The sequence below is a fragment of the Panthera uncia genome, assembly GCF_023721935.1.
Source record: "Panthera uncia isolate 11264 chromosome C1 unlocalized genomic scaffold, Puncia_PCG_1.0 HiC_scaffold_3, whole genome shotgun sequence".
Classification (NCBI taxonomy): Eukaryota; Metazoa; Chordata; class Mammalia; order Carnivora; family Felidae; genus Panthera; species Panthera uncia.
In genome coordinates this window covers 72486996-72501045 of record NW_026057584.1, presented here as the reverse complement: position 1 = coordinate 72501045, position 14050 = coordinate 72486996, and the positions used below count along the sequence as shown (strand labels likewise).

The window sequence follows — 14050 nt, the reverse complement described above, 5'->3', positions numbered from 1 at the left end:
TAAAGGAACATTGTGATGGTGGGAGACATCCTCAAGAATGTTGCTACTGCCCACTTCCCTGAGTCTTGTTCATGATTCCTTCTCCTCTTCCAATTAGGAGATGTGATGATGCAAAAGGTTGAATGGAGAGGGCATTATAATGAATTGTAGATACAGATTTTGTCCATAGAATCTCTTGTGAAGGTTTATTCTGATGAGCTGGGCTTGCTGCATTATTTATTCCCATCATATTGGGAATAATCATGAAACCTAATATTCCACCAGTCAGACTGGTCTTTTTTTTGCATTACTCCAATAACAGCAATTCTGGGCTAGAAGTAGGGAGGAAATGGCAGGAAGTTGCAATAGAAAGAAACAGAAGGTGGGGGAGGTAGTCTTAACAGTAATAATGGCAACTTCCAACAACACTGACTTGTGATTCTGATTAATCAAGTTTTTAAAGTAGACATATATGGTTGATATTTATTTGAAATGCTCTATGTATAAAACCATCTAGATATTAAATAATTTGGAATTTTTGATAACGTTTGAAATATTATAAATTGTAAAATATTCTTTCTAAACAACCACACAAATACATTTTTTTCTAAGCCCAAACAGATATTCCCATGCTTGAAGTGCTGTTCCTAATTTCTAATTTATTTTTAAAGGCTAATTTGCAAAATGAAATTGTTTGGATGATTGGTTTGCAGTAAACATGGTACACCAAATTGGTTTCTAAATTTAGAGAAAGGTTGAGTCTCCTCTTATAATAATCAAGAAATAGAAGTATTAATGATAATGGAGCTTCCATAATTAAAAAGTCAAATTCTGAAATAACAAGCAGAAATGAACCTTAGCAGGTAGTAGCAACATAAATTGTAATTCCTGAAAATGGTTATTTTAAGCTCTTTTCATGGGATAATGCAATCTCCAATATGCAGGTTACTGAACAATAATATATGTATCATATGCATTATAATTATGTTCCATAGTCTTGCTGAATTCAGTACTATCAGACATAACAAAGATATAGGAAATAGTGCATGATATTCTAAGAGTCATAAAAGACAAAGTTGTGTTAATGAATGCTTTGATTTCTATGTCTGATATTTTAAAAATTTTTGGAAAGTAGTAATTGTTATCTATATAAATGTATTCAAAGAAAAATCTTGTTTACATATAATAGGATTTACAGAAGAACTCTAGATTTTAAATACAGTAGACTCCATGTCCTTTCTTGGAGGTTTTTGAGGACTGATTTTTGGTAATATCTCTCTGGCATAAAATGTTTTATGAAGTCCAGCTTCTCGAACTGCTAACTCAAAACGGAGTCTAGGGTCAGAAATTATCTGTAGAAAGAAAAAAGAAATTATCTGTAGAAATAAAATACAATTTAAATAAGTAGCAATTCGTTGAACTAAAGTAAATTTTATCATTTAGTTCTATACTTGCTCAAGCTATATAATTTGTTTCTTCTGGGTAGATGACTAGATGACAATAAACTTTGTGTATACAGTGACTATATTCTGTTGCTGTTTTTTAGGGGGAGAGGGTTGGGGTTTTTTTTGTTGTTTTTACTGAAAACGCCCAAATGTTCTTGACATTATCATTTTCCAGTATATCTGTGGCTTCTGAGATAAGATACAGAGAATATTATACTAGATTAGTCAAAATACAACATATTGATATTATTAAAAAGATGGAGTAAAAAAAGCTTACTTTCAGTACTATCATTGATTCATTATTTATTCATAGCTAGAATTACAAAATATAGACAATCATTGATTAAAGTAAATCTAAACCACACTCTTGGTACATTCGTCTTTAACCAGACATTCTAATTTCTCCATCATTCTGAAATATGTAAATTATGTTTAAACACATGGCCTCTACTTAAAAAACGAAATCAATCGAACTCTCCAAGGCTGATTTCTATTTCAAGCAGAATTAGAAAATGTCTCCACCAATGTGGTTCTAAGTGGCAATGGAAGTATGAGTAGCTCAATTTCTATTTTCATTTATAGCTGATTGGACCTTATTCCTCTTCCCCTCCTTCCATGAATATTAAATGTCAACAGACGCTGCTTGCAATAAGGTAACCACATATGGATTTTAGCTAATGAGGCATTTTACACGGACTTCAAGTCCCCCTAGAGGATGGGATAGCAAGCTGTTGAAAGCAGCCCTCCTTCAAGAAGCTCTTAAACCAATAGGGGCAGTAAGAAGGTATACAGATAACTACAGCTGGTGGCACATGTGACTGATGTTCCAAGGATAGAAGATCACAGAAGTACATCTCCTGGTGCGGGTTAGACTAGGATGACCTTGGGTGAGGAGGAGCACGTGAGCTAACTGTAAAGTCCACCCTATTCTTCTATGAAGCAGAGTGGGAAAGAAAAGAGACAGCCAAAAAAGGAAGGCACATGCAAACTCAGAGGTGAAATAGGTCAATTCGGGGTCAGGGCAGTTTGGGTAGAACACTGGAGTAGCAGCAGTCTACTACAATTGTCTAAACATGAAGTAATAAATGTCTAAACTTGGCTGGTAGCAAGGAAGAGAGAACTTCCAGAAACACTATGAAGGGAAGAATCAAGAGAATTTGGCAACTGATGAGGTACAGGGATGAGGAGCAATGATTGCACACAAGTCGAAAATAATACAGAGATTTGTGTCTGAGAAGCAATATATTTTGAGCATTAGTCTCTCCTCCTCTAGATACAATCTCTGTAGTCACCCTTATCCACTTCCAAGGATTCATGCTCTGCCTGTGTGCTCCCTAATTTTTTCTGGATTCACCTGTCTTCTCAGCTTCGGGTCTGTGAGGTTTAAAAGATCGCCTTATCCTATTTTTAGAATAGGTATCAAGTGAAATGGAGATCTCCCTGGAAAGTTGACCTGCATTTCCCCAAATCACCTCCCCAGAAGCAACCAATCAGATTCTTGTAAACGTGTTCTAGACATCTTCACCCTAATCATGACATGAACAAAATAAATACTCTTCCCCGAAGTCTGTTTTTACTTCTGTATTCTTATATGGTTAATGGCAGCCACACGTAATGACTATAATTTACTGAATTACTTGTAGATGCCAGGCAATATCCTAGGCAATTGACATTTATTATCCTAATCCTCATAAGAACCTTACAAATTATTATTTTACAGACGAAGTAAACAAGACATAAAGATGTTAATAGCTTACACAAGTTCATAGCCAGTAAATAGCAGATGTAGATTTGAATCCAAAATGCAGGCTCTTCTCAGTACCACTCGCTGCCTGGCTTAGAATCATCCTCACTTTCATTACTCCCTCCTCTCAGCCAGAGCCATTCATGCCACGCCCTCCCACGTTTATGAGGACTTTGCCATCTTAAAAGACTCTGACCCCCACTCCCACCCCCACCAATTTTCCGTCCAGGATACGTTGCTAAGCATATCTGAGTATATAATTCACCTGCTTCTAAGTCTCACCTGTGCTCACAGGATAACATCTTAGCAAACAAAAGCTACTATACTTTTCAGTCTGACCCTAACCTACGTTTCCAATCTCATCTCCTAGCACCCACCCTTGCCATGTACCTTTACACTGAAGACACGCCAATAAGGGCCTCTTTCCACCCTCCTCTGCTTGGTGAAACCCTTATTTCCTCAGCCCAGGCACCCGAGAGCTTTCCAGTTTGACTTCAATTCTTTGCCAGCCCCAGCTGCCCTTCCTGCTTTGGCTTCTGGAGATACACTTGCATCCTTATAATTAATCCCTTTCCTTTTGCCCAACCCCTCCTCCCAGCTGAGTTTTTTGGTTTTAATTTAAATCAACCTGGAAAAAATGTTGTTACTGCTGCCAAAAATCCTCGACTAAGATGTAGCTTAGTTTCCTCTCAACACTTGGTCCGACTTCCTTAGTCTGCATTTCTTTTGGTTCCCTTCGTGCCGCTACATGCCTTAGACCTCCACCATGGAGGTAGTCTCACCCCAGGGGCGTTATTCTCACACATGCTACCTTCCCTCCTAACCCAGCCGCCCTGCTCACTTCCTTCAACAGAGTAAGTCAGTCTTGTTCAGGATGTAGCCCTGGCAACTCCACTGTGCCAGATATAGAATATGTTCCGTAAATATTGTCCAATTGATAAATGAACTGTTCATCTTTTTTATTTCTTAGTGAAGTATACAGCACATAGGAGAGGCACACTTGATCTGTCAATGGGTGAATGGATGAAGTTTCCTACTCTGTAAATAATTAACTAAGTGTCCAGCTTCTCTCCTTAGACTTGCAAAATTAACAAACTAGGGAGAACTACTTTCTCCTTAATATCAGTGATATCCATTCATTCATCTGTCCTCCCTCCCTGCCTTCCATCCATCTGAAAAGACTTTTTTTTTAAACTTTTTTAACGTTTATTTATTATTGAGAGACACAGTGTGAGCAGAGGAGGGGTAGAGAGAGGGGAGACACAGAATCTGAAGTAGGGCTCCAGGCTCTGAGCTGTCAGCACAGAGCCCAACGCGGGCTCAAACTCACGAACTGTGAGATCATGACCTGAGCCGAAGTCGGTCGTCTAACCAACTGAGCCACCCAGGCACCGCTGAAAGTACTTTTTAAAATCCCTTCTCAGTTACAGGAACAGACTAAAAGGAGTCAGAAGTTCCTAGAAATGGTTAAATAACACCTTAATACTTTTCCACAGAAAATGTTTTCTTTTATCATTAGCTCTGATGTATTATCTTCAGTTCATTTTAATTTCTGAAAGCTTCCCTCTGCTTCGTCTTGTATCAGTGTCATCAGTTGTTGCCTTAGTAGGATTTATATCATGAATTTAACATTAAACAAATTCTGAATGATAGAGAAACACTTAAAATAGAACATTAAACACAACTTTAAAGTAAAATTTTGTAAATTTTAAAGATATTTTAATGTAGAAATGTCAATTTTAAAAATAATTTTCGATGACAGATTTATAATATGTTCAGACAAACTGTTCTATGGTCACCTATCAACTATTTTACAGGGCTAAGAATCATGCAGTAATTAGTAATTGCGTGCTATCATTTAGCAGTAAAAATTAAGTAAATCCATATGGTATTCAAATGCAAATATTGAAAATAATTTTTAACCCAAAACACACACTTCTATAAATCTTTTTATCATCATGGCTTTTGCATCAATCATGCTAATTCCCACAATTACCTGGTATTCATTGTATGTATTCAATGTAAAGAGTGGCTTTTGAAGAATAAATTCTTCTTCAGTTCCAATACCCATTCTTGCTTTTGATGCCATTGTGTCTGACATCATTCTAACAGGATCAAATTGAGCAACAATAGCAACCTAAAAGAAGAAAAAGCATGGCTATTTGGATTACGATACAAGCTAACTACTTCTGGGGAGCACTACTAATGTTCAATGTCCATTAAAGGTAGGAAATTTTATTAAAGATAAAACACAAGAAGGAAGGACAGACAAAATACTAAGCCAGGCCAGTCGTAGAGATCCCCAAAGGAGCTAATGGTTTAAAAACAAAACATATTAAAAGGCCATAATATATATGGTTTGCTACTGATTGAGTTATCACAGTTATGATTAAATTTAGATAAAAATGTATTTTTCTGGTACTAAGTCATAGGAAATCTTATAAAGAAAATCTATATATTGAACTACCTTAAAAAGTAACCAAAGATAATAAACATTAATTTTTAACTACTAGCAATATATGGTCATGGTGACAACTCCACAAAGCTTTCTAGAAAGTTTAATATGATCAAGATCATTCTAGAGTATATTATTCATGCATTAAGTTGAATTATGTTGGCATTATTGGGCAAGATGGGTGAATCTCCATTGTGTTCAGCAATGAGATTTCCAGGGACTATTGTAAACCATTGTTTCCCCTTCTACTGAAAAAATTTTAACCTAAATGCCCTTGTCCTTTATGATAATTGAAATCATTCAAACCTGTATCCTAATGAAAGAAGCCACTAATTTTGTAAATTATATGCACCATTAGTAACACCTGCCTGTTAATTCCTAAAGTCAAGAATTAGCATTAAGAGAATGGCATTTTTAATGCCATTTAGAAACTGTAATGACAAAACTGGGGGTTGAATATGCTTTAATTATTATAGGTTTCCTAGCCAAAATGTCTTAAACTATAGTTCTAAACACCGGTTACAGGTAACGGGCATAAATATTTCCTCTTTCAAAGAGTTCACAGATGGAGAGAATTCTAATCATATGGACTCTGTAGTTATCAAATATATATTTGAACAAGAACGTACATAGTAATACTGACATTAAGTTTTGTCCCCAGAAGGCCATGGTGTATAATTATTTGCTAATGATTAAATTTTGTTGAATCTAGCATGACCAGGACTTACATTCCTCTTTAAATTTATTTCTGTAACCTATTTTTATCAAAGATGATGACATAATAGCGGTATGCATTTACACTTCCTGTAAACTATGCCATTTAACTAGTTTAACTAGACTTCCTCGGTTTGAATCCAGTCTGACAGTTGCTTGCTGTGTGACTTCGGGGAACCTGTGGCTCTTCTGTTTCCTCTTCTATAAAATAGAAATATTGCTACGAAAATAAATACATACATCATGAGGTTGTTGTAGAGATTAAGTGAGCTAAAACCTAAGAGCATTTAGAAGAGGGTTTTATATTTAATATTTTAAAAGTGTGAACACACATTACTACAAACCTCTGAAGCAGGTACTATCATTATTCCCATTTTTCAGAGGAGGAAATGAAGCTTAGGGAAGTAAATGATCTAAGGTTCCTCTGCCAGTAAGTCATGAACCAGGATGCACCCAGGTCTGAAGGATACCAGAGGCCAAGTTCTTATCCAAGATTCCATGTTGCCTCCACTGACATGGAAGGGAAATCAGACAGTCATTTCCCATCAGCTGTGTAGGGGTGTCAGTGGGCTTTGGAGCTTAGGAGTTGAACTAATCACTTCCAGATCAAAACCTCTGAAAAATTACCAAGTAAAACTATTTTATCACATTTCTCAAATTGAAAAACTTTTGCCCACTTTTACTAGGCAACGCAATGGGAGGCTTTAATTCTCTCACAAAAAATAGTATACATTTTTAAAAAATGGTTTTTCACATGTTTGCTGACCACAGGGGATTTCCAAACAGAAGTTTCTACCCCTAAGATGATTATCTTGCTCAAACTCCACCAGGTTTTTTGAGGAGCAGAAAATCCTGCTAGATGTAAAGTTTCACTCCTGTAAATGGGTACTATTCAGCTAATAAATGAGAGGTAATACGGATGCATTTAAATCTTGGGAGAGCCTTTTGAAAAGTGCTGATAAAGTTCTTTTAATATACTAAGAAACTGGAAATTGTTCAACATAAATCTAATTGCTCCCAGCAATGAAGATCAGTGTCCCAATTTGGAAAAGTTACATCTTATATCACAGATGTTGTAACTAAGCCCTACTAACAATGTTATTAAGAACACTTAGAAACCACCCATGAAAATTTCCAAATTAAAAACACCTGTTTCCTAAGGGCTTCTAGCCGCCTCTCTCTCTCGCCTTCTTCATGAGCTTCTTGGAGGGCCACTGCTTTTTTCTCCAGCAAACGCTTTTCCAGTAATTCTTGTCTATATTTAACCCTTTAAAAATAATGCACAAGGAAGTTGGGAAAGCATCATAGTAACTGTGTAAATTATATGAGTAGGAACATAGGTAGGGGCAGAAGGCATCTCAGAGGTGACATCACGGTCATATTTTGGCTTTACTTGCTTTTGGTTGATTTCTCATAACCAAACAATAAAATGCATTGGTGTAAAATGCAATCTATAATAATTCTAATAACCAGAGAACTGCTGGGGTGCCTGGGTGGCTCAGTCAGTTAAATGTCTGACTTCGGCTCAGGTCATGATCTCGCGGTTTGTGAGTTTGAGCCCTGCGTCGGGCTCTGTGCTGATAGCTCGGAGCCTGGATCCTGCTCTGGATTCTGTGTCTCCTTCTCTCTCTGCGCCTCCCCCACTTGTGCTCTGTCTCTCAAAAATAAAGAAATGTAAATTTTAAAAAAATTTCTAAAATAACGAGAGAACTGCAGATCACAGGGCAGGAAAAAGTAGGGTAAAAATCCAATCCATCTCTTTCTTCCTTTGAAATCATTGTATTGACCCTCAAACTGTCTGTCAGCTGCCACAGCTATAGCTAATCAACCCACCAGAGGACAGCCTCACTCCTGAGTGATTCTTCTAGCAGTTTCTTCAAGGAGTTTCAACACAATTTGAGAGGTTAAAAAGGCTACCTTACTGATTAAATATACATACTTTTAGAAGAGTAAATAAAATGCTATAATAATATGCCCAAATTGTCTCAATACTAGAATTTAAAATTTTATCTATATTTTCACTTGTTTTGTCTAGAACCCCCATTTTGGGTGTGTGTGTGGTTTAAAAATTACACTTTGACTGTAGATGGCAGCAAAAACATGACTTTCCCTTAGCATTATGTTTTCATTCTCCTTAAAATCAGCAGATATTAAAACAGAGCACATTTCAATACCCATTTTAATACCTCCAAACTCATTCAGCCCTCCTCTGCTGCCTTTTTTTAGGCAGCCTCCCTTCCCATCTTCTTGCCCAAGCTATTCTTCTTTTGAATTATAGAGAGGAGATTTGTCTTTTCTAAAAAAGTAGACATTTGGGTTCTCAAGGGAGTATGAGGCCATTGCCTCTGTCTTCCATTATTGATGGCTTAGATTTAACTTTCTTTAAGACATCAGTCACAGATGTGCTTTGCCCTTAGTGTGCATACCTGCATTTTCCACGGATGTACCTTCACTAGACCCTTTTAATTCTGGATCTTGATGTTAACTGAAGTGTTTACTATGCATTGAGGCTGTTGCTAAAACCTTCATGTCTTTTAGCTCATTTAGATTTCACAACAACCTGATGTTGGGGTACCAATATTGATCCCATTTTAAAGATAAAGAAATGGAGGTATAGACTGGTGATGTGATTTGCTCATGTTCTCATACCCAGCCAGTGGCAGAGCCAGAGATCAAACCCAGGCAGACTGGCCCCAGATCCCACGCTGACCCTGGCCCTCCCCCTACTGTGCAATTAGCCCCTATGCTCTTCTCTCCTTCCCTTGATTGCTCTACTTACCTCACTGACATGAATACCTGCTGTGTGCTGTACCCTGTGCGAGGTATTGGAAGCACATGGAGAAGACAGCCCTTCCAAGTTTGTGGTTTAATATGGATACAAAAAGACAAGCCTAAGAACTAATCAAGGTATAGAGTGCCTTCAGAGAGGTATAAACAAGGTCTGCTGGGGGACCTCGTGGAAAAGACTTGGGAGCTTCATGGAGGAGGCAGTATCTGAGCTGGGTCCCAGGGATTATTAGCATTTGGAGAGGCGTGATTGTGGAAAGGAGGCTGGCCTTCCTAGAAGAGAGTCCCAGGCCAAGGGTGAGTCCAGAAAGGCACTCCCACTCAGGCACATGCATAGACAGGGTTGGCATCTGAGAGCGAGCAACTTTTAAGTTTTGCTCCCTGGGCATCTTGCTTGCCTCGCTGGTTACAGTCCCAAGAAAGGAAGAGTCCAGGGTGGCTAGGACAGACTGAGTAAGGCATTTGAACCTGTGTCATCTGAACAGAGTGAGTGAATGAAAGAAGCCCAGGGAAGTATTGGCAGGGTGAGCCTGGTAGTCATGTGGTTCCTTCAGGAAGATTTGCTCCTGGGGAGGAAAAATCTCTCCAAAACCAGGTTGCCCCTGAGGCTGACATTAAAGCAGCAGCGTAGGAGAGGAAAAGAGCGGAATGTGCAGACCCTTGCAGAGTACAAAACCCACAATGGGATTTTTAGGAGGAAAGTCCTAAACCTTGATGGCTGTGGCTGTCCTCCTCCTCATCTCCCATACAGGAGTCAGTAGCCTGACACACGTTAAACAAGCTACAGACCAGGTTGCTTCCTTTCTCCAATGCCTCCATGTCATGGAAAGCTATTTCTCATTCTCTCCATTTTCACTAGGGCATGACACAACCTCCCTAATAAGGTTCTACTCAATTTATGTACTGAGTACAAGCTAAGTGAACGACTGTGAAGGTTCAATTAAAAGATACCCTGGGATTTGATTATTACCATATGCTAATTCTCAGAACCTTTGAAAACTTTCTCTTCCTTTGGGATATATAGGTTGCTTTGTCTGCAACAAAGTTTTGCCTGCTGTGGAAAAGTAAGAGTTGTACCAGTTAGGGGAGCTTGACTTGTGAGGAAGAAGTTGCAAATCAGACTAAGGCATTTGAACTTGTGCCTAAAGAATTCTGGCTCGTGGTTTACCCTGAGGCTCACTCACTCGTTCAACCTATGTTTATTGAGCACCTGCACTGTATCAACCACTGTTCCAGGCACTAGAGATACAATTTCAACACAGGAGACACGTTTCTGTCCTCACAGAGCTAACAGTCTAGCAGGGATACAAAGACCCAGGCAATTTTGTTAAGGGGTGGCCCTTGCTCTGAGGACACAGTGGGATGTAGGCCTTGGGAGGGGCACTTTTGCAGACTTGGGGCATTTAGGGGAGCACCCAAGAGGAAGTGCTCTGAATCTCACACCCGAAAAAGGAGCAGAGGGGGAAAGAATAGGAAGAATGTTCCAGGCAGAGAAAAATAGCATATGAAGGTGAGAAAGCACAGTATTTTTTGAACTGAAAAATACTCGGAAAGACCAAAAGTGGACAATGCAAGGTGAGGCTGGAGAGGCATGAGAGGCCAGACTGGGGCTTCACATGCATGAAGGGTTTTGATCAGGGAAATGTGGTGATCTGAAAAACCTCTCCTGTAATATGTACGTGATAATAAGGAGTCAAGACCAGAGAGGTTATCCACAGGCAAGTTGATGGTTTCCTAACCTAGGGAACTGGTAGGAGATAGACCTGGAGGAGATGCTGAAGGAGAAGACTTGGATTTAAAGTTTATGTAGAAGATAGAATTAATTTGAATTGGTAATGTTATGGCAGAGCAGAAGAGATAGAGAGAGGAAGGAGTTAAGGTTTCCTTCTTGCACAGTGAGCAATGGCGTCCCTCGCTAAAACTGGGAACTTGGAGAAACAGGGAAGAGAAGGAATCAGGTTCCTTTGGACAGGGACCAGCCTTCACAGATCTGGGCTGAAGATGCAAATGGGAGATCTTTATCAACGGCGTGGAATCGAGGCCATGGACCAGATGGAATCAATCAGGAAGAAGAGTGTAGAGTAATAAGAAAAGTAGGTCTAGGAGTGACTGCCAAGGAAACATTTAGGAAAGGGACAGAAGACAAAACTAGGAGGATGAAGAGAAATGATGCCAAAGCAGCTAAGGAAAATAGCATTAACAATGTCAAATGATACAGAAAGATCTGATATAACCCGCAAATGATCACTAGATTAAATAAGAGGGAGTCATCTGTGATCTTGGCAGGAGCAGTCAGTAGAGACGTGGCTGGAGGATTAGTGGAGCTGAGGAGGTGAGTGAGGGAGCAGACAACCCCTTCAGCAAGACAGAGGGCGCTGGAGGGAGCGCGCAGCTGATCACACTTGTGTTGGCTCCAAAGTGATGACCAACGTTACTCTGGCCACCTTGAGGATTTGCCACTGAAAATATTTTTTAAATATTTATTTTGCGAGAGAGAGAGAGAGAGAAAGAGAGAGAGAGTGCCCCAGCACGAGTAGGGGAGAGGCAGAGAGAGAAGGAGAGAGAGGATCCCCGGCAAGCTTCATGCTGTCAGCATACAGGTCCACTTGGGTTCCGATCCCATGAACCATGAGATCGTGACCTGAGCTGAAAATTAGAGCTTAATCGACTGAGCTACCCAGGAGCCCCTTGCCACGAAAAATTTAAACAAATAGGTGACATACTCAAATTCTTCATTTATACAGATGCTGTGGTATAAACTCAGATAATCCCCTTGGAAAGGGGAAACTCTTGGTGCCTCTCTCCTCTCCCAGTCTGGACAGAAACTTTTCTTTGCCTAAAGAGAAGTGATGCAGAAAAACTCTTGGGAGAAAGCCAAATACTCACATATTCATGGGGAAAGAAAATAGCAACACAGTAAAGTCAATCATTTGGAAAATTTTCCACATAAATACCTTTAGCTATTTGAGGTAGCAGATTTTCTCCAAATTAAACTGTTGCTATGAAAGTCAATGTCAGGAAATGGCGAAGCTCAAAAGTCTAAGTTGTGCACGGAATTCCCAAACAGGAGTCCTAGGTCCGTCTCTCAGTCCGTTTTATGCTCCCTGCTTCTACAGAGGTTCAAAGTATTGCAGAAGGGGCATTTTCAACTTCTCATGGGGGAGGAGAGGCATCGTATTGTTCAAAGGCAACAGCTGCTGCAGAATCAGGCACAGCATTAACAATAATCTGGAAAGGATTTTGTTTAAGCCTCCAGGCCTGAGTGTAGTTGAAGGGACAGGAAGCTTTCATGTAGAAATGGAGAGTTTATGTATCATTTAGGAGATTCTTTACTTGTGTGTACAGCACTCGAAGAGGTGAGTGTACGAATGCAAATGGCTTGGGAACACCTTGAACTTTAGTAGCAGCATCCCTTTGCTTCAGTGAAACTTCAGTGAGAACTGGGCAAAATATTAAGTACTAAACCTTGACCTCCCTCCTGTTTGGAGCCACAGGTAACTTCAGTCTAAACAAACCTACAGCACCCAAGGGGGATTAGGAAGACTCCTGAGGAACAACTGATAGTGGCAGGAGCTACCATTTTTTTTTTTAACAAAAAGCTTATGCAATAAATAAAACAACATAAAGATATATCTTAATTAGGGCACTGTAACCAGTATTGAACTCCCCCCAAAAACATTTCAGGGAAGTAATTTACCCTACTGAATTAAAGGCAGTTTGTGTGCAAACTTGCTACTTAGTGTTTAGGTCATGTGGCTTACTCAATATTGAATGAGAAATCTTTATACAGGCACATGCCAGAGGTATTTCAGCAGCAGCATGGTGAACCTGTTCCTGCCTGTTGGGAAATCCATTTTTTTGGCTCAAACCCACTCGGAAAGTTGTTCTTCCCACCAAATTGAGAGAAACCGCTCTATTAGACACAGGGTAATAGGGAAGAATATGTGGATCAAAACACAGGCCAGGTGGAAGCACCTGTCAAGAGGTAAATGGCGATGGGGGAAAGGGGGAGAAGGAGGAGAAGCTAGCCCAGAGGAAAAAAACCTGGATGCTCACTGGATGCTTCTAATGATACAGGCAATGAGACTCTACTCAGTGGGGATTTTGGCTAAGGGCATAAGCGGAGACCAATTTCTGCAAATAGAATGTAAATCCTGATGCAAGGCAGTGACATCCTGGTACAGATAGGCGTGGGCAAGAACAAAGAGGATTCATAGAGAATCCACAGAACCAAGAGGAGAGGAAGCCATGCCAGCCCCAAACAGAGACTATTCTTCCAGCTCAGAGCACTTACTGCTTCCTTTGTGAGGTGTAAGAGCAAGTTCTTATTGGAACTCTAGTCTTTAATCGATTCAGTTAGCCAACATACAGTTAGTTGAGCACCTACTATGTGTGAAGCACTGTCCCCAATGCTTAGGATACAATAGGGAAAAATTAAAACTAGACAAAAAAGATCCCCACTCTAAGTCTTATATTATTTGTGGTTATTTATAAGCATGCCTAAATTAACATTCTAATAAAATACATAAATTAAAAAATAATTATCAAGAACAATCTTATCACAAAGTCCTAAATTAGCCCCTTCTTGTATTGCTATAGTGATGGTTCTCAACTATAAAAGTCATTAGGATCACTGTAACATGTAAAAACTTCTGATGCCAATGTCCTGCACCAAACTAATCACATCAGAATCTGGTGTTGTGGTGTTGGGGCTCAAGCGTTGGTATTTTGCTAAAAGTTCCTCCAATTGATTCTAATGTGCAGCCAGGCCTGAAAGCCAAAACCACCTAGCCCATTGGTTACCTAACTTGAGCTAATATCAGAATCACTTGGAGGGCTTGTTAAAGCTCAGATCACTTCACCACCTCCAGAGTTTCTCATTCAGTAGTAATGAAGTAGAGTCTGAAAATTTACGTTTATGTTTCC

General features: G+C 39.5%; 1 protein-coding gene across 1 annotated transcript in view; it reads right to left on the bottom strand.

Moving 5' to 3' along the window:
* Positions 1-266: 266 nt before the first annotated feature.
* CCDC148 (coiled-coil domain containing 148) overlaps positions 267-14050 on the bottom strand; it is a 260873-nt gene continuing 247089 nt past the window's right edge. Inside the window, exons 13-15 of the mRNA XM_049615611.1 lie at positions 7487-7604; positions 5165-5305; positions 267-1331 (exon numbers count right to left, since the gene is read on the bottom strand). Of these exons, the coding sequence (XP_049471568.1) occupies positions 1185-1331; positions 5165-5305; positions 7487-7604 (406 nt within the window). The 3' untranslated portion in view covers positions 267-1184. The remainder of the gene's footprint in view (positions 1332-5164; positions 5306-7486; positions 7605-14050) is intronic.